Below are 19,298 nucleotides of genomic sequence, written 5' to 3' on the forward strand. Positions count from 1 at the left end.
GGGGGTGGGGTGGGAGGGATGGGGTGACTGGGTGATAGACACTGGGGAGGGTATGTGCTCTGGTAAGCGCTGTGAATTGTGCAAGACTGTTGAATCTCAGATCTGTACCTCTGAAACAAATAATGCAATATATGTTAAGAAAAAAAAAAGAAGAAGAAGGTAGCGGGAGGGGAAGAATGAAGCGGGGGAAATCGGAGGTGTAGACGAACCATGAGAGACGATGGACTCTGAAAAACAAACTGAGGGTTCTAGAGGGGAGGGGGGTGGGAGGATGGGTTAGCCTGGTGTGGGTATTGAGGAGGGCACATTCTGCATGGAGCACTGGGTGTTATGCACAAACAATGAATCATGGAACACTTCATCTAAAACTAATGATGTAATGTATGGGGATTGACATAAGAATAAAAAAAAAAAAAAGACACGCAAAAAAACTTAGGACTAAACAATACAGCATCTGACACTAAACACAGAAAGCACTGGACAGAGCCAGGGTAAGGGAATGGAGGTGACAGAGGGGCCAGGGAATTTGAAGAGCGAGTAATAAAAATTATATAACATGAACGGAGAGAAAGGATTACAAAGACTAAAGTGTTAGAGACTTACAGGAAAATACCAAAGGTGTAATATTCGTGTTTTGGGGAGTGCCAGAAGGAAAGGAGAAAGAGATGGGTATAGAAAATGCACACCTATAATGGCCAAAACCTTCTGGCTTCCGTGGCAGTGAACAGCATCTTGAGAGTGGGGTTCCTCTCTCTTTTGCTCAGTACCCCCAGCACCTAGCACAGTGCCATCATATGGATAGTCAATAAAAGAGGTGCTGAGTAGCTCTCATTTTGATAGGAGGTAAGTGGGACTCAGGAAAGTTGCTGTCTAAAGCTCAACATAGTTAGTGGTCCAGAGCCAAGACTCAGAACCAGGCCTGACTCCCAAGCCTGTGCCCTCTGCCCTGGAGCTGGGGGTGTGCTTAGTATCAGCACCGTACCCCAGCCCACTGGCCTGGCGCTCAGCAGGAGGGCCAAGTAAGGCCAGTGAGGCACTCATCTCAGGCATAAAAGGGAATACCATAAACTTCAGTAATCAAGATAAATTGCATTTAAAAATTTCAGAATTCATGCCCAAAATCATGACTATCAAATTTTTTTTTAAGATTTTATTTATTTGACAGAGAGCAAGAGAGAGAGCACAAGCAGGGGGAACAGCAGGAGAAGGGAGAGGGAGAAGCAGACTCCCCGCTGAGCAGGGAGCCCGATGCGGGGCTCGACCTAGGACCCTGGGATCATGACCTGAGCTGAAGGCAGACGCTTAACCAACTGAGCCACCCAGGCGCCCCATGAATATCAAAATTTTAAATACAGACAGGATCCAGCCCTATATTTGCAGGACTCAAACTCATCACCTCACCCTAATCTTGGCCCTGCTGGATGCTGACTTTTAAGTAACTGACATTCTGTTCATCATGAATATTTTGCAGTAATTTTTATTTTAAAACACTACACTAGGATATTATTTATCTTGATGATATCAAGGTTTTTGGCGCCCCCTTCAGTTTTGTGCCCACATGTCTCACCCCAGCCCTGCCCCTGCAGCTGCCTGAGGCCCCCTGGATACAACAAACGTCACACCCACACACCGCAGTCTGGGAGCTGGGCTCTGAGGCCGGCAGCACCACAGACCACCCTTAGAGGCTGTTCTGCAGACTGGGGATGCCCAGCAAGTGTGGCCCAGCCTGCCGGTGACAGGCTCCACAGAGGGACATGTGCACTGTTCTTTGGGACCCAGATGCCCTTCCCCAAGGCAGGCTGGGAAATCTGCCCCTCTCCCTTTGTCTCAGGACCATCTACCTCTTTGCCACCTCCCCCTTCCTCTTCCAGCTGGGAGAGGAAAGAGAAGAAGAGCCACATGGGTCCCAACTAGAGGACTGCTGTTTGGGCAGAAGGAGGGCAGGGCACAGAAGACATACTGCATTTGCCACCCAGCACCCGCTCCCCCTTCTGGTCAAAGCATCTCAGATCCCTCTGGGCTGCCATCCCTTCCTTCTCCCCTGCTCTCTTTCAGCTGGGATTGCTAGGCTGGGAGGATGTCCAGGAAGCTGCCTGGGAGTCAAGTCAACACAAGACAGCAGAGCCCAGATGATGGAGAAGTGGCTCCTCACGGTGCAGCTGGAGCACATAAACCCAGACACACGGACGTGAGCTCCTCAGGTATATGAGCTCCCCAAATTCCCTGTTTGCTGAAGTGGGGCTCGGCTGGGGTTTTGATCACTTGCAACCTAGACGCCCCAGCCTCCGCCCAACACATATTCACCTCCTTCTTCATCAGTTTGAGCTGCTCCTGGAACCGGGTGTAGTCCCGATCCTGCTCCAGCCGGATCCGCCTGGCCTCCTCCCGGCGGCGCACGGCATGGTCCTGCTCCATCCTCTCCACTTGCTGTTTCTGCTGACGCTCCAAGTTCTCCAGCTCCGTGTCAAAGAACTTCTTCTTGGCCTGGAAGGAGCAGAAGGAGAAATTCAGCAAAGTCACTCTATACTTGGGAGGAAGATGGGAAGCAAGATGGAGAGAGCCCAGAGCTTATCTTCAGACCTGGGCTTGAATCCCAGCTCGACCACCTCTTTGCCCTGTGACCTGGAACAAGTCACCTAACCTTGGTGAGTCTCTGTCTCCTCATGTGCAAAAGGCAGACCGGACTGTCTACCTTGCATGGTACTCAACAAAGGTCAGTGTCCCTCTGGACACCCTCCCGAACGACTCAGAAAAGCACTGGGGCTTTCATGAGATTCTGGGTTTACAAAGCCAATGCCTCAGGAGATCAGGAAAACACAGGAATTGGGCTCTCTACTGCCCTTAAAGAAAACACGGGGCAAGAAGCCCTCCGGGGACCCATCCTTTCTCACACTCACGTTGATTTCTTGTTCAAAACGTTTATGCATCTGCTCCAGCTGCAGCTCATGCTTGCTGCTCAGCTGGGTCTGGTTCCGGTGTTCTTCTTTCTGGAGGAGCCGAAGCTCTCGGAGCTCCTGGCGCCTGAAGGGTGAAAGAATGTGCATCTCAGCAATCACGTAACTCTGGCTAGATACACTGGAGGCTGGCACGTGGAACGGGGCAGAGGCACGACTAGAACTCAGGCTGAACTTATTTATTGACAGGCAAAACATTAATGATCAACGTATAAAGAGTACTTGCGAATCAATTAGAAAAACAGGAGGAGCCTACTTTTAAAAAGGAACACAAAACACGAAGAGACATGAAAGAAAAAACAAATTTTAAAACTACCTAATATGGATATGAGGTGCAAATTAAAAATTCCATTTTCATTAAAAAGGCAAGAGTATTGGGGCAATTGATACTTTTCATAACCTGATGGTATGGACTGGTACGTTCTGGAGGACAACTGGTAATAAGTTCATGCCTTCTGACACAGTATTTCCACTTCTAGATATTGATTCTATAGAAATATTCATAGATGCACAACATAACTGAATAAGAATATCCATAACAAATTTATAATAGTCCAAAACTAAAAATGACTTAAATGTTCATCATATAGGTCTAATTAAATAAAATGTATCCACCTGATATTAATTTTGTGTACACAACCATGAAAAAAATCAAGTTTTAAAAAATATTTAATTACATGGAAAAATATCCGTTAAAAATGGGACAATTTTTTTTTTAAATGTAGCAATTCTACATGAACAGATTTGGAATGATCTCTAAGTGAAAAAAGCAAGGTGTTGACAAGTGGGTCTATTATTGTTACCCTACCTTATGGGAGAAAAATAAAAAATTTATATGTCTGTGTGTTCACTTTCCTATTTAAACACTGTACTTCAAGAAGGATTACATATAAAATATTAACACAGAAAGGGGAACCAAAGGAAAGGGAGGGAGGGAGATTTTTCACTATTTGCCCTCTTCTTTTCTTTTTTTTGGTTTTGTTTTCGTTTCTTTGAATTTCGAACCATGACATTGTATTAACTATTCAAAATATCAATAAAAACTTGACCTAAACCACAGAGTACACCTTAATTTTGTAACACATATATTGTTGATGTGTGTGTATATGTGTTTATGTGTTTACACACACACACACACACACACAAATAACTGCAGGATAAACTCCAAAGTGTTAACTGTGTTTCTTTCTGCGCAAATCCACTGAAGATTGATACAGATCGTTTATGTCATCAGAAAAGAAAATGATGCAGAAAGAATGTGGGCTTCCTGACTATGAATCAGGCCTCCCTGGCAGGCTCTCAGGATTTGGGTCCATGAGGCCTGTGTCCTGTTCTCGGCCAGAGTCCATCCGCCCCCCAACTAGAGGCCAGCACGCTCCTGGGGGTCAGAGGAACCTTGTTTGAATCCTAGCTCTGCTGACTTCTGACTGGGTGCACTCAGGCAGTCACTCGATCTCTAGGCCCCTCTTCCTGCATCTGTAAACTGCACAGATCATGTCTACCGCTCAGGTTCTTTGAGGGCTAAATGCGGGGATGCCTGTTGTACCCCCCTGGCATGCGCAGACAAGTGGTAAAACTCGCTAACTTTGTTACTAAGTGGTAGCTGCTGGAGTGATCATAACAAGAGGCAAAGGCTTCTAGGTCTCTGGAAAACCAGACACTCTTCACAGCCATATAAAGAAGCTTCCATCTGAGCCTCTGCTCTTTGGGCATTAAGAGGGCTGAGTGTGTTAACGAAGACACAGAAATCCTGACTCCAAAGAAACTAAGGCTCAGAGAACACCTGACCAAAAAACAAAGGAATACAAAAGAAGGTGTGCGGCCAGGTGCGAACACTAACTCCCTGCCCCACCTGGGTTCTCACGAGGGAAGGCAGGCCAAGAGACAGGCTGACGTCTTATAGAAGGAAGGCACTGGCCCCAGCAATTTTAGGGAAAAGGAGAAAGAACTCTGACCTAGAAGCCTCAGTCTGGGAGAGTGAGTATCTGGTCACACAGTTCAAAGCCTGTGTGTGACCCAATTCTCTGGAAATCCTAGCATCCATGAAGGCCGGGGGGTGGACTGGGGGTGCGGTGGGGGGCGACAGCCAGCCAGGGAACAATGAGAGCCTTCCACACCCCTGCACAGCCTGGCAGCCTAGCCGGGTACACAGGACACTCGGCCCTCCGGACTGGGAGAGAGGCCCTCGACCTCTGCGAAGACTCACCTTTCAAACCTGAGCAACACACAGCTCCTCTGCTTAGCAAAAGGGTGGGGGCCTAGGGCCAGGGCCAGAGGGCATCGATTCTAGACGGGGTATGGTGGATCTACAGTTTCAACCCAGGAACCCGAACTGCCCAGAGAGGAGATGATGATGGAAAGGAAACTCAGCCCTTGAGGTCTGAAGCTTAGGAGAACAGGTCGCCTCCCAGGCGACCAGGAAAATGGAAGGTGGTGTCATCCTCCAAGAGCAACCATCCTCCCACCCTCTGTCATGAGCCTCCCCAGCCCCCATGACCAGGATGCGTGTGTGTGTGTGTGTGTGTGTGTACACGTGTACGTGCATTCATGCAGAAATGCAGAAACACCACTGATGAAAAGTCAGCCTCTCATCTTTGTGGTCCCTAGACGGGGAAAGTGCCCCAGAGCATCCAAAACTGCTTCAGTTTGGCTTTGGAATGCTTGTGCTTTTTAAAAAGATAAACGTGTTCAATGTTCTAGAAATATTCTCCAACTAATAATGAATTTATCCTGCAAAGGTCTGGCTCCAAGGCCTCCCTGACTGCTAAGCCCCCCACCCCTGGCAGCCCCAGGAAGCTTCCGGTCCAGTGGAAGCCTGGTAGAACCCTCACACAGGTAGGTCTAGTTAGAATCGCAGCTCTAGCTTCTCACCTGGGTGGCCCAAGGCAAATAACTTACCTGCCAAGAAACACTGTTTCCTCATTTACAAAATGGGGGAAATAGCGTCTCCCCAAGGAGGGCTGTTAGGGGGCCTGAGCACCTCCAAAGTGCAGAGATGGCTCCCAGCAGACAGCTTTGCCTCACACTCTCCTCCCCTCACCAGTCTCACTGGTTTTGCCTCCAAGATGTATGTTGAACTGACCCCTTCTTCCCTCCTCCTGGCCACTGCCCCAGCCCAAGCCTGCAGCCCGACTATGCTGGACAGGGTCTCCCTGTCACCCTGTGCAGCGTTGCCCTCTGTAGCCCTCTGTAGCCTACACTCCTGCAGCTTCCAGAGCCATCTTTCCGAAGGGAAACGAAAGCCAGTCACTCTCCAGCTATCTTACTCTGGCTGCCCCTGGGATAAAATCCACACTCCACCCTGGCCCACAGGCCTACGTGACCTCTGCCCTCACGCTGCACACTCCAGCCCTATCCTTTCAGCTTCCTAAACAAGCCCAGCAGTCACTCCTCGGGCCTTAGCTTTGCAGCTCCCTCTGTGCTCCCCCAGCCACTCCACTGGGGGTCTCCTACACACACAGCAGCCTCCCCCCAACCCAGGGGCTCACTATCATATCACCCATTACTTCCTTCACAGCGTGTACTACAATTGGGGATGGCTTTTTATCACATGTTGGCCCATCAGGTCTAAGTTCTACAACAGCAACAGCCTCAACTATCTGAATCGCTACCATGTCCCCCAACCTGGTAGATGGGCAAGTACATGGGTAGATGGATTGATGGATGGGTGGGTGAGTGAGTAGATGAATGGATGAGTAGAGGGATGGGTAGGTGGCTGAGTGGATGGGTGAATGAGTGGATGGATGGGTGGGTGAATAGTGGGTGGATGGGTGAGTGGGTGCATGGGTGGGTGGGTGGGTGGGTAGATGAGTGGATGGATGGGTGGGTGAGTGTGTGGGTGGGTGGGTGGGTGGGTGGGTAGGTGAGAGGATGGATGGATGGATGGGTGAATGTGAATTGATGGGTAGATGAGAGAGTGGGTGGGTGGTGGGTGAGAGGATGGATGACGGGTAGATGAGTGGGTGGATGGATATGTGGGTAGATGGATGGAGGAGTGGATGGATGGATGGTGGGTAGATGAGTGGGTGGACAGATAGGTAAATGGATGGGCAGGTGGATGAGTAAATAGATAGGTGGATGGGTAGATGAATGGACGGGTGCTCTGGGGAGTGCAGGAACAAAACCAGTTGCCTTTTGTGTCCTTAATCCCTCACTTCATGCTGTAGACACACAGAGAGTTCTGTAACCAAAGGAACCTACAACCCTCCCTCTCACCACATCCCCACCCTGTTACCACCGTCAGCAGCCAATCCCAGGCTTGCCTGAGAAATCGCATCTCCTCATCCTTCTTCTCATCCTCACTGATGATCTTGGAGGTGGTGATGCTCACCTCCACACCATCCACCACAAACTTGCGTGTCCTCTTGAGGGTTTTATTGTGCAGCCTTGAGTCCTGGCGGGGTAAAACCATTAGGCAAAGCTCAGGATTTCAGCTAAGAATCTGTGGGTGACACAGGGGTGTGGCCCACAGCCTTCTTGGCCCCACAGCCTCAACATCCAGGTAGGACATAGCTGTCCATCATCCCCCTCTTGCCTCAAGCTTCCCATCTTGGAGTCCTGAGTGTCTGAGCTTATCCCCTCTACTCCAGCCCTGATCTTGGCCTTCAAACACTGCCCCTTCCCGGCCCCACACCTGGCTGCCAGCACTCTCATACACAGGACGTGGCACCAGAAAAAACCGGGTTCTAATCCTCCCTCTACCACATACTGGCTCTGTGACCCTGAGCAAGTCCCTTGTCCTGTCCAAGCCTCAGCTTCCTAAACTCATCAGAGGAAGAGCACAGCAGTGCTCACCTCCCAGGGTGCTTACAAAGACACAGCGAGAGAGTGCGTGGGGGACACAGCACAGAGCCCAGCTCATGGCGACTGTTCAGTACTTGGTATTTATATCTGACAGTTAGGACTGCAGACCACAATCTCCTACCACAATGCCAAATCCAAAGCGCTCGGAAAACTGAAGTTCGTAACTGATTTGGAAGTCAAACCCAAGCTGCCCTGAACTCCACGGGAGGCCACACCCGTCTGGAGCAGCTCCCATGAAATTATTCATAATCTTTATCTTTTCCTGGGAGTAATCATGCATTTCAGACACAACTGCTCAGAGTGCTGCCAAGACTCCTCGGGGGGTTTGAATACCCTCTGAAAATTGCTCCCGACTCAGCTGAGAGCCTGTGCGCCTGCCCTGGAGTCATCACGGCATCTCCCCGCTCTGACCTCAGTGGGCTTCCGAGGCCCTTGATGGCGTAGCCCAGCCCTGCGGTCCGGACTCTGCCCCGAGGGCCTTCCAGCCAGAAAAAAGAGGGCAGGCCAGGGCTGCATACCGCAGTAAGTCTCCATCCCCTCAAAGTGGGCTCTGAAGCCCCGCTCCTGCTCAGCCAGGACCAGTGGCCAGCACTCACTCCCTGAGGGCTCGCCCCCCCCAGGCTTCCAGGGGCTCCGGACACCATGGGCACTGAGCAGCCCAACCCGACTCTCATCCTCCTCCAGTGCTCAGCCGGCACGTGCTAGGGCTCAACTCCAGACTACCGGTGAGAGATGAGGAGTGGCGGGGAGGAAAGGGGCCAGGGGGCTACAGCCCCACCACTAGGACTACTCGGGGTCACGGGGCCTCCTGCCCTCCCCCACACACCCCCCCCAAGGTAACAGGCTCCTCAGCTCGCTGCAGGTGCTAACACAGCCCATGGACTCTTAGAACAGCCGTGTTCCCGGACTCACTGCCAGTCAGCCAGCAAAGGAATGTTCTCAACACCCGTAAGAGGCAGGGGAGACCCTGCTCTGCTCTTTATTTTTTATAATTACCTTTTTTTTTTTTCTTTTGGCTTAGTGTCTTTTTAAGTGGAGAAGGGACAGGCTATCTGTCTTAAGGCAGCTGATGGGCCCTGATGCTGCTTGTACATTAGAACCACTGTCTGTGCTTGTCCGGTGACATGTGCTTTCCTTCTCTTCCTGAAGCTAATTCTTGGGCTGGCTGGCTGCTTTTCCTTCTTTCACTTCCCTTAGTTTAGCAAATATTTTTGAGTCTCTACTGTGTGGTTTCCAGCAAGTAAACAACAGGAGAAAAAAACAAAACAATACAGTATCTTCCCTAAAATCAGCCTCGGCTGGGGATGAGCCTCAGTGTGGCCTGGTCAAGTGGCCAAGAGTGAGTTCAAGAACATCCTGACATTTATCAGTGTGGGCAGGGGGGCGTCAGCCCTTCCTGAGGGGGCAGCCAGGCTTCCACTGGGAGAGCAGAATGGCACGTGGGGTTCAGAGCACCAAGTCTGTGGGGCTGCCCAGCTCTCCACTCCCCACCTAAGCCTCCGTTTGCTCATCTGTACACGGAGATGATGAAGGAGCCTCCATTTTCTTTAAAGCACTTCTCAGTGTTGGCCTCCATGCTGAGCCCTCAAGCTCAGTGGCTACGGTCGTTCACGTCAGCCACCTCCAGAAAGGCCACTGAGCCCCAAGAGCGCCTTGAGCCCACTCCCTGTAACTGAATCGACCAGTCAGCAGCTGGACCACATGGCTGACCCGCAAACAAGAGAACTTCACTCCTAGACCCCTCTCTCCCGAACTTCACCAAACCCAATTTAAATGGACACACAAATTGAAATTTAAACCTGAGCCAACTGCCCGGCGTGACTAAATCCCAGACTGAACTCAGATATTCTGGAGATTACACTATGAATTGAGCTCAAGGCTCTTTAAAGAAGAGCAATCCTCATGAACCACTTAAAAGGGAAGGCGGCCACTAACGGCTTCCAAAACCAAAACTGGGCAGCACGTCCTACACACTCCGGCTCCTAACCCGTGGTAGAACTGGTGGCATTACCTTGATGGACAGAGAGCCTGTTTCTCTGTTCAGGGACAGGTCGGCTGAGAGGGAGGTGTTGTAGTCCATGCTCTCGGAGGCGGCGAGGCTGCCACAGTCTGAGTCCCTCTTGGACGGGCCCGGGGCTGCCTGGGCGGGGAGCTCCAGGCTGCCGTTGGCCAACTTCTCGGCACCCAAGGTCTCCAGGGCACTGCTGTTGGGACGGCTCTGGCTTGCTTTTTGGGACCTGCTGGCTGCTGGACTGAGGTCCCCGCCGTGGTCAGCGACTTGCTTCTCCTCAGACACCTGAATTCTGGCATCCATGGACACTGGCCGGGACTTCCGGAAGGGTGCTGGCACTGCCAGGCCAGTCTCATTTCCAGGAGCCACATCTGGGGGGTTGGTGGTTTGGAGGGATCTGTCCCCAGAGGGCTGGCTCGGCCCATTCACACTGTCCTGAGGCTGGCTGGGTGGCACTGGGGTGAAGGATGATTCTTTGAGAAGCTTGTCGGTATTGAGACTCAGTTGACTCACCTCAGAAGAGTCTCGAGTATGGTTCCCCAGAGGCTAGGAAGGAAAAAGAATCAAGACCATGCTATTTTATGTCTAGGACAGGAGTCAGGGATGCAGTAGGGCCGGAAAGTCAGACACTCACAAGGTGAAGTAGGCCAGGGTCAAGGACATACCACAGTCATCCCTCTCCAGTGAGCCACAGTCCTCACGACTCCCTACTGTCTAAGCTACAGTAGAATTACTACTTGTTTCGAGTTCATTGAATACCTGTTCTTCCTCCTACGAGCGGAGGCAACTGTGGCCAGCTGGACAGCTCATCCCCTGTCTAAGGGTGGCAGTGGCCACTCTGCTCCAGCTAATTGTGACAATGGAGACAGACCTTCCAATCTTTTAAGACAAGGCCAGAATCTGGATTTTTACCTGACACCGCCTGATTTTTAGATGGCAACTAATTCAAGTTTTTGGTTTTGTTTTTTTTAGTTGCATAAAAACCAAACCAAAACTATCCAGAAGCTAGATTCAGTCTATCATCCACTACGTTTTTAAAGTTTTGTTTTGTTTCTTAGAGCTTTGGGGGCTGGTAAGTACTGGAAACATTGCTACTATGAAACACCCATTTCAGTGGATAAAATATAAACATCCAGGGAATGAATAAAGTGAGCACCCCCAGAGCCACCTTCCATGTCAGGAGTGGAACACTGCCCACCTCAGAGACCCCCCCCCCCACCTATGTCTGTCTCTCCCCTTGACATAATAGTTGTCCTGAAATTGATCTCTAAGTGTTACAGGTTAGTTTGCTTGTTTTCAAATATGGTATTAATGGAATCACACCATAGCGTTCCCTTGGGTCCTAATGGCCGCTGGCTTTAACCCTGGATATGGAAGCTTCCAGAAGGAACTCTAATCCACCTCCTTATTCAACAACCCTAAAATGAGAGTTCAGGAATTCAGATCTGATCCTATCATCCCCACACCAATGCCCAGCCCTTGCCTGAAACCCTCAGCCCCCACCACCCTCACAAGGGTCAGCCTCCTGCCTGTGGAAAACCAGGCCGGTGTGACTGTTTTCTGCCTCCCTCCCCAACCTTGCTGTCCGCGGCGTCCTCCTGGAGACAGGCCCCAGACACACCACCTCCCTCTCCCACCATGGTTTTCCTACACCTGGCCCTGCCGCCTAACACCACAACTGGCCACGTCATTCCTCGACCTCACTTTGCCCATCTCTGAAATGGAGCCCTGGTTCCCCCGTCAGAGTTGCGGAGTGCCCAGCCCCCAGCAAGGGCTCCGTAAAAGGCTAGGGCTGCAGGGCTGATTCTGCTCCTCCTCCTCGGTGCTTCCCTTCCTCATCCTGGTAAGGATTCAGGCCAGCCTGTGGCTTCTCCCAGGATGCCATCAAACTCGAGACAGCACTACACTGCCCATTCCCTGACAGACGAGTCCAGCCCCTGCCTCACTCGCTCCACGGCACCATCTGGACAGCAAGTTTCCCTCCTGGAAGAGGCCGTTCCCAAGTGGCGTCGACCAGGGATCTGAAAGCAACAGCTCAGGACAGAATCCAGCCCACAGACACGTTTTGCTTGGCTCACAGGTTTTTAAAAATTTAAATTAGCTTTAATTTAAATTTAAATTCAGCCAAGTGCTGAAGCTGCTGATGGGTTACAAATGTGCCAAGACATGGGTCCCCTGGGCACTCGGGGCAGCCAGACAGGGTCTGGGGTGCCCGGAGCCCCTCGGCCTCTTGCCTTCGGTCACGTGTAGCCTTTACCTGCATTTATCCCACAGGGTGCTAAAAACATTTTGCATGTGAGCCACAAGAGGAAAAAGGCAGGGAAGCAATGAGTCAGCTACCAACTTTTAAAAACTGGAAGATCCCATGTGAAAATCTAGATTACTGCTCTTTCCTGAAAGCGTACAGAATCTGGCCAGCACATCCCCGCTGCCTCACCCTGGCCCATGTGCTGACATACGTAAGCTGTGGCGTGGGGGGGCTATAATCCCTGAGCTGGGGAGAAACAGGAATCCTCCCTGCACCCCCCAGGTCCCCTCTTATACCAGCCAAGGCCTGCCGGGATCCCGTCCCTCCCCAGCACCCCAGCCCTTTCCAGGCCTTACAGAGGTGGCATCCGTGGACTCTTCCTCTTCCCCCTCCTCCCGGCCATCCTCGATCTCCTCCATCACTTCGGCCTTGGCCTCGGCCACCAGCTCCCGCAGGGCCTTGTTGCTGGTGATGCTGCTGACAAAGGGATGCTGAGGGGGCAAGACACACCTGGATTAGAACCACTTTGGGCAGGAGGGTGCAGGAGGCGCAGGCGAAGTTTTGGGGGAGGCCATCTCCCAGGCAGAGAAGGCCAGCGGCATCCCTAAGTACAATGTGAATGTGTACTTGGTAAGGGAGAGCCAGAGGCGGCCCACAAAGTCCTATGTGTGCTGGAAGAGGCCGAATCCTGGCTCTGCCCCCCACCAGCTGTGCAACACTGAGCGTGTCACTTTCCTTCCCTGAGCTGCAGGCTCATCTCCAAAGTGGGGACGATAATGCCAAACCTATAGGGAGGTCATAAGGATTAACCGAGATAATGCACAAGGAAGTGTTTAGCTCAAAGCAGGAGCTCAAGCGATGTTTGGGGGGTTGTTTGTACATGTGTTTGTTTGTTTTTAAAAGGTTTTAATATATGGTTTTAAAATATCTACTACAGGGGCACCTGGGTGCCTTAGTCAGTTGAGTGTCCAACTCTTGATTCCGGCTCAGGTCATGGTCTCGGGGTCCTGAGATCGAGCCCCACGTCGGGCTCCGCGCTCAGTGCAGAGTCTGCTTGTCCCTCTCCCTCCCCCTGCTTGCTCTCGCTCTCTCTCAAATAAATAAGTAAAATCCTTGTTAAAAAAAAAAAAATCTACTACATATCCTTTATTGAAGTGTTACTTACACCCAGTAAAGTTCACAAATCACTAAGCTCAAGGACTTTTTTCCACTTATATATTAGGTATGACCATAGCCCACCTGCAGACACCAAAGGTTTCCATCTCCGTATCATCAACCCCACTCCCCCTAGTTGCCCAGCCCCAGAAACTAGTTTTGCCTGTTCCCTAAATTTCATGTGAACAGAATAAAAAATATGCAGTCCTCTGTGACTGGTGTTGTGGTTGAAATCATGAGATTCGCCTACCTCACTGCATATATTGGTAAACTGGTCCTTTTTCATTCCTGTGCAGTTATCTACTGTATGGAGAGGTCACAACCTGTTTATTCATTCTGCTGCTGATGGACATTTGTGTTGTTTCCTGTTTTGAGCGACTATGAATAAAGCTATGAATGTGTGCATATAGGTAGGTCTTTGGGAACACACATGTTTGCAAATTCTTAAGGGAGTGTCGTGTAAGTTCTATTCCTAGGCATTTACAGAAAGGTCACATCTCTAAAATAATGAAGCCTCTTTCACACACCTTGCAAAACACCAAAGCTTTTAAGGCCTCAGCAGATGTTAAATCAGCGCGAGCACCTTCCCTGATAGAAGTCTGTTCTCGGGCATCTAATCCCCAGCCCTGGGGAGTGGACGAGGATGTGAGATTGCTCACCCAGGGCCGCTTGGAAAGAGATGTTGTGTGTGTGTATTAGGGGAGCAGAGGGGTCTCATTAAATCAGAGTTTGCTCATTTGAATTTAGAGGAAGGCTCCGATGAAATCTGCCTTCACTGTCAAAAAATTTATCAGCGGAGGAGCAGTGTCAATGAGATTGCAGGGAAGTATGTAAGTGACTAAGAATACATTTTCAACACCTGTAAACACATGCACCACTGATAGGTCCATTACAAATCATTTTTATGTGCTTGTTCATTTAGAACAGTTCATCTGTGGAAGGTCACGGGACAATACCCCTTCCACTCGAGCACCTAGTGGTCCTTTCTGACCTGAAAGGAATAAACCTCACTCCTTTTAAAGAGCCCTAAACCAGCCTGGCCGTCTCTAGTTAGTCCAAACTAGTAAAGATCTTAAGAATTTCATTTCTTGGGGCGCCTGGGTGGCTCAGTCGGTTAAGGTCTGCCTTCGGCTCAGGTCATGATCCCAGGGTCCTGGGATGGAGCCCCACATCAGGCTCTCTGCTCAGTGGGGAGCCCACTTCTCCCTCTGCCTGCCGCTCCCCCTGCTTGTGTTCCCTCTCTCACTATCTCTCTCTCTGTGTCAAATAAATAAAATCTTAAAAAAATTTTTTTTTCATTACTTTTCTTTCTCTCCCATGCCCCATTCATTCACTGATTTGGGCCACAGCCACATGTTGAGGCCAATGATGTGCCAGGTGCTGAGAGAAGGCTGAATGACAGGATGGGCATGGTCCCTGCCCTTGGGGCTTGCAGCTGAGTGGGAAAGAATAGGTATGTAGCCAAACGACACACAAGATCATGACAGGTCGCGGCTCCTGGGTGGCTCAGTCAGTTAAGCATCTGCCCTCGGCTCAGGTCATGATCTCAAGGTCCTGGGATTGAGCCCCACGTCAGGCTCCCTGCTCAGGAGGGAGTCTGCTTCTTCCTTTCCCTCTGCCACTCCCCACCCCAACTTGTGTGCACTCTCTTGCTTTCTAAGAAATAAATAAAATCTTAAAAAAAAAAAAAAAAAAAGGTCATGTCAGATCAGGTAATGGGATAGCATGAGGCTGGAACCATATGGGCCTGGCCTGGGCAGCGGAGGCTACTTAGTCTATGGTCACAAGGGTCTCCCTGAGGAGGTGACATTCAAGCTGGCCAGGGAAAGATCCGGGCACAGAGAATTCCAGGCAGCGGAGCAGCGAGTACAAGGGCCCTGGGGCCAGACGGAGTTCGGCAGGCTGGAGGCACGGCTAGAAGGCCAGGGTGGCAGGGCTTGTGGAAGAGAGAGGAGGAAGGAGAGGGTGGTGCAGGCAGGGTCCCCGAGCTGCAGTGAGAAGCTGAGACTTTCTTCTCAGAAGCTGCCGGAGGGTGCAGCAGAGCAGTAGTACTATCTGTTTACTCTTTAAAGGTGTCAGTCTGGCTGCTGTGTGGTTCCAAAAGGTCTTGAGTGGGGGAGCTAATAGCGGCTTAATAATCACGGGAGGTAGGAGAGCGTCGTGGCGAGAGTACTGGCTTTAGATGAAATCTGTCTGGGATGAAATGCTGCTTCCACCACCACCCTGGGCAAGTCACTCAACCTCCCTAAGCCTCAGTTTGCTCCTCCGTATACTGGGAATAATAGTATGGCTGTTGTAAGCACTAGAGTAAGTGCTCCAAGTATGGCAGCCGTCATCTACACCATCCCCATCACCATCATCACCTCCACCACCACCACCTTGGTCCCCACTGTCACCACTGTCACCATCACCACCAGCAGCACAGTTAGACCCCCAGCCATCCCTCCTCCCTCCTGCATCCCCACAGAGCACAGCTTTTTGGAACTGAGGGTGAGCATTAGATCCCGAAGGTTCTCCGAGCCTTGCACTGTCCAACCTCACACATGAATCTGAGCAAGAAGCCACGGGACACTTCGCGGCAGTTGCTGAAGCAGATGCGGCAGAACTAAAGAATGCAGGCACACGTTTCTGGAAATACCAAGTTTTCATCAGGGCACGCTACACATTGACCAACCCAGTGGCTTTCCAGCATGGCTAGGAGTCTTGCTTTCTTGGGGCTGGACCATCTGCCCCATGGCCTCTCAGGAGCACCCCGGGGTCCTCAGGAAGGGGATGCCACGGGGAAGAAAGCCCTTTGCCAGAGGAGCAGGTGATCGGGGCAGATCCCCGGGATGCCAATCCCGGAATCCCCAGGCAGGCACGGCTAACAAGGCAGGCCTTCCAGTGGCTGATGAGGCCCAAAACACTGTTTTGTCAACTGCCTGGAACAGAAAGCACAGCCTACCTCCCTCACTGCCTCAGCACCACTACCTCCAGGGATGTGTCCAAAGAAGAGAAGTCCCCAACCCCGAACCGCCAGGGCCCAGTGGAGAGCCAGAGCCCTGCTGCAAAGAGGCCCGGGGTCTCCCCGGGCAGGAAGTGCATGGTGTACCTGCGTGGGGACAGGCTGCTCGGGCACACAGGTCCCCAGAAATGTGCTCGCACGCCCCTGCACAGGCCCAGACAGAGGGGAACTCAGCCGCCTGCTCCTTCAGGAAGAGGCACAGCTGTTGGGTGTCATCTCTGCAGGAAGCCCCGCAAGGCCACACAACTCGCCAACTGGTACCTGCCCACTGGCCAGGACCCCTTCTGCCATCTACACAGACATCCTTTCCAAGACGGGAGCCTGGTTTTCCTCGATGTGCTTAGAAACCACCAGCCAGGGGGTCCTACACTCCGAGGCTGGCTTTAGAAAATGCCTGATGCCACTGTCAAGGTTTCAGTTGTCAGCATCTGTCCAATTCCCCCTTCCTCCCATCCAACTTCTCTTTCTATCTCATTCCTTCTTCTGCTCCTTCATTCATTCAGGGAGGAGGCGTACCAGAGTGGTCAAGAGAACAGGCTTTGGAATGAGACAACCAGGATCAGAATCCCAGCTTGGTCTCTTACAAGCTGTGTGACCTTGTGCGGGCTACCTAACCTCTCTGTTGCCTCAGTTTTATCACCTGTTTGATGGAAATGTGAATAGTACCTACTTCATACTTTGTTATAAGGATTAAAGTAGTTAACATTTGCTAAACATTTAAAAAAGTACCTGGCATGTAGAAAGCGTTACCCTACAGTTAAGTTAAAATATTAACGAATACTTGTTGAGGGCCCTCTACATACCAGACACTGTTCTGGATGCTTGGGACACATCAGTGAACAAAACAAAGACTGCTGTCCTCAGGGAGCTGACATGCTAGGGATTAACAATAAACTCAGTGAACAAGTAAACTGTGGAAAAATCAAAAGTAGGGCAGGGAAAGGAGAACTAGGACTATGTTGGGAGTAGAAGTGGCAGGTTTCCAGTTTGAAATAGGGTGGTTGGTGGAGGCCTCACTGAGAAGAACAATGACTTAAAGAAGAGACTCGACCACGGAGGTGTCTGAGGAAAAAACATTATAGGCAGCGTGAAGAGCTGTGCAAAGGCCCTGAGGCAGTTGTATGCCCAGACTGCTGGAACTACAGCAAGGAGGCCAGGGTGGCTGGAATCGAGTGAGGGAGTTGGGATGGGGTGGGCAGATCGTGTAGGACCCTACAGGTCACTGAGACTCTGGAGTTCGGCTTAAGTGAGAGGGGATCCATTAAGGGGCAGGAGGGACAGGAGCTGACATCCGTGTTAAGGTTTCCCTCTGGCTGCTGTGCTGAGAACAGACTGAAGGAGGACAGGGAGACCAGCGAGGGAGTAATAATCCAAGCGAAAGTCAGACCTATGGTTGCAACGGAAATGGTGCCAAGTGGTCAGATTCGGGGCATGTTCTGAAGGCAGGGACGACAGGATTTCCTGACAGAATGGACATGGAGCCCACAAGGCTCCAAGGATGGCACCAAGGATGCTTGCCAGGTCTGGGGCCTGATGGCAGGGCAGGTGGGTTGCCACTCCCTGAGACGGGACAGCCACCGGTCGAGCATATGTGGGGAAAGCAGAGGGCACTCAGGTGTGGACATCCACACCGGGGTGGCGAGTAAACAGCCGGACTTCGACACCTAGGACAGGTGGAGCAGCTCAGGCTGCAGGGAAAACGTGGCAGTCGCCGTAACCGGGTGGGACCCTCGAGGTGAGTGGAGATGGGGCGGGGGTGGGGGGAAGGCCCTGACGCGCTTCCACAGCGATCAGTCGCAGGAAAGAGCAGCAGGGGAAGGATGCTGCGGAGTGACCGGTGACAAGGAAAGACACCAGGAGGCCGTGGGGGCCCGGGAGCCAAGCGCTGGCCGTGGCAAGGATGAGGGTCAGCTGTGGCTGCCGTGGCCGGGTCCCACGGCACGAGCGCAGAGCCCGCAGCCAGCCACTGGGTCCGACAACGGGAGTCACGGATGACCCTGACAAGAACGGCTGCGACACGCTGTGGCAGGTTCATAACCAACTCGCCTCGTGTCCGCGGAGCACCTGAACTGACAGCCAGCGTGCTAAAAACAGCGTGTGCGGAATCTCGTTCCCTCGTACGACTGCATAAGGGAGCACTAACCGCGTCTCACAGGTGAGGACACTGAGGCACAGAGTGAGAACGACTCCTATTCCGGGTGGCCAAGCCTGACCTCAGAGCCCGGGTCAATAATCACTACGTGACACGGTCCCCAAGAATCTCTGTGCAGGTGAGGGGGTGAATCAGAAACCAGTGTCAACTCAAGGCATGAGGGGCCGGGAGGAAGCTCCCAGAACCAGGCAGAAACGGGGCATGAGCAGCTCTGCAGGGGGCACTGGGAAGCCAAGATCGGGAGGCCCCTACCTGTCACTCAAGGCCAGGTGACCTCGGGCAGGCCATGCTCCACCCTCCCCCACCCAGAAATAGGCACAAGGACAAAGCTGACAGCAGCCTAAGCCCCGAAGGTGTTTTCTTGATCTCAAGGGACCGCTCCTTTCTTCTGCAACCCTTTCTGTCTTATACTAAGAATCCCCTGGCAGGACATTGTTTCCAACTATGTAACAAAAATTCCTGGCTCAGGCTGAGGCTCCAGGGCTGCCATGTGGGGATGGAGGACAGCTGGTCTCTTCCTGGTGGAATGTCCTGGATGTCCTAGAGGCCGGATATAGCAGGCCAGGAGGTGCCTGCTCACAGGAAACAATTGGCCCCACGCGGCTTGGAGCTTCTGCATCTGACAGTGACGGCCCACCCCCACCTCTGGCTTCCCCACCAAACACGGCAAAACCCAGGAAATGAGGCCTCTGCTACTCCAGACGCATCTTCGGTATCTTCGCACTCAACCCTCACAAGGACCCAGTTAAGGGGGGGCATTGCCGTTATCCCGATTTCAGAGCAAGAACTGAGTCACAGAGAAGTTAAGCCAATCTCCCAGGGTCTCAGAGCCAGTAAGTAGCAGAGCTGGGATTCGAACCCGGGACTTTACAGTTCACACACTTCATCACTGTGTTGCACACGCCAGAGGGACGCACCGGAGCCTGGAATATCGACAGGGCCCTGTGCCTGGCACACAGCAGGTACTCGGG

The 19,298-nt window shown here is 51.8% G+C and overlaps 1 protein-coding gene across 2 annotated transcripts in view; it reads right to left on the reverse strand.

Moving 5' to 3' along the window:
- STK10 (serine/threonine kinase 10) overlaps positions 1-19,298 on the reverse strand; it is a 119,379-nt gene that overhangs the window by 24,105 nt on the left and 75,976 nt on the right. For both annotated transcript variants that reach the window (XM_035014188.1, XM_035014199.1), the window contains exons 8-12: positions 12,373-12,507; positions 9,769-10,314; positions 7,217-7,347; positions 2,898-3,021; positions 2,305-2,484 (exon numbers count right to left, since the gene is read on the reverse strand). In XM_035014188.1, coding sequence (XP_034870079.1) covers positions 2,305-2,484; positions 2,898-3,021; positions 7,217-7,347; positions 9,769-10,314; positions 12,373-12,507 — 1,116 coding nt within the window. The remainder of the gene's footprint in view (positions 1-2,304; positions 2,485-2,897; positions 3,022-7,216; positions 7,348-9,768; positions 10,315-12,372; positions 12,508-19,298) is intronic.

The sequence above is a fragment of the Mirounga leonina genome, unplaced genomic scaffold (genome assembly GCF_011800145.1).
Source record: "Mirounga leonina isolate KUSES-001 unplaced genomic scaffold, KU_Mleo_1.0 Mir_104, whole genome shotgun sequence".
Classification (NCBI taxonomy): Eukaryota; Metazoa; Chordata; class Mammalia; order Carnivora; family Phocidae; genus Mirounga; species Mirounga leonina.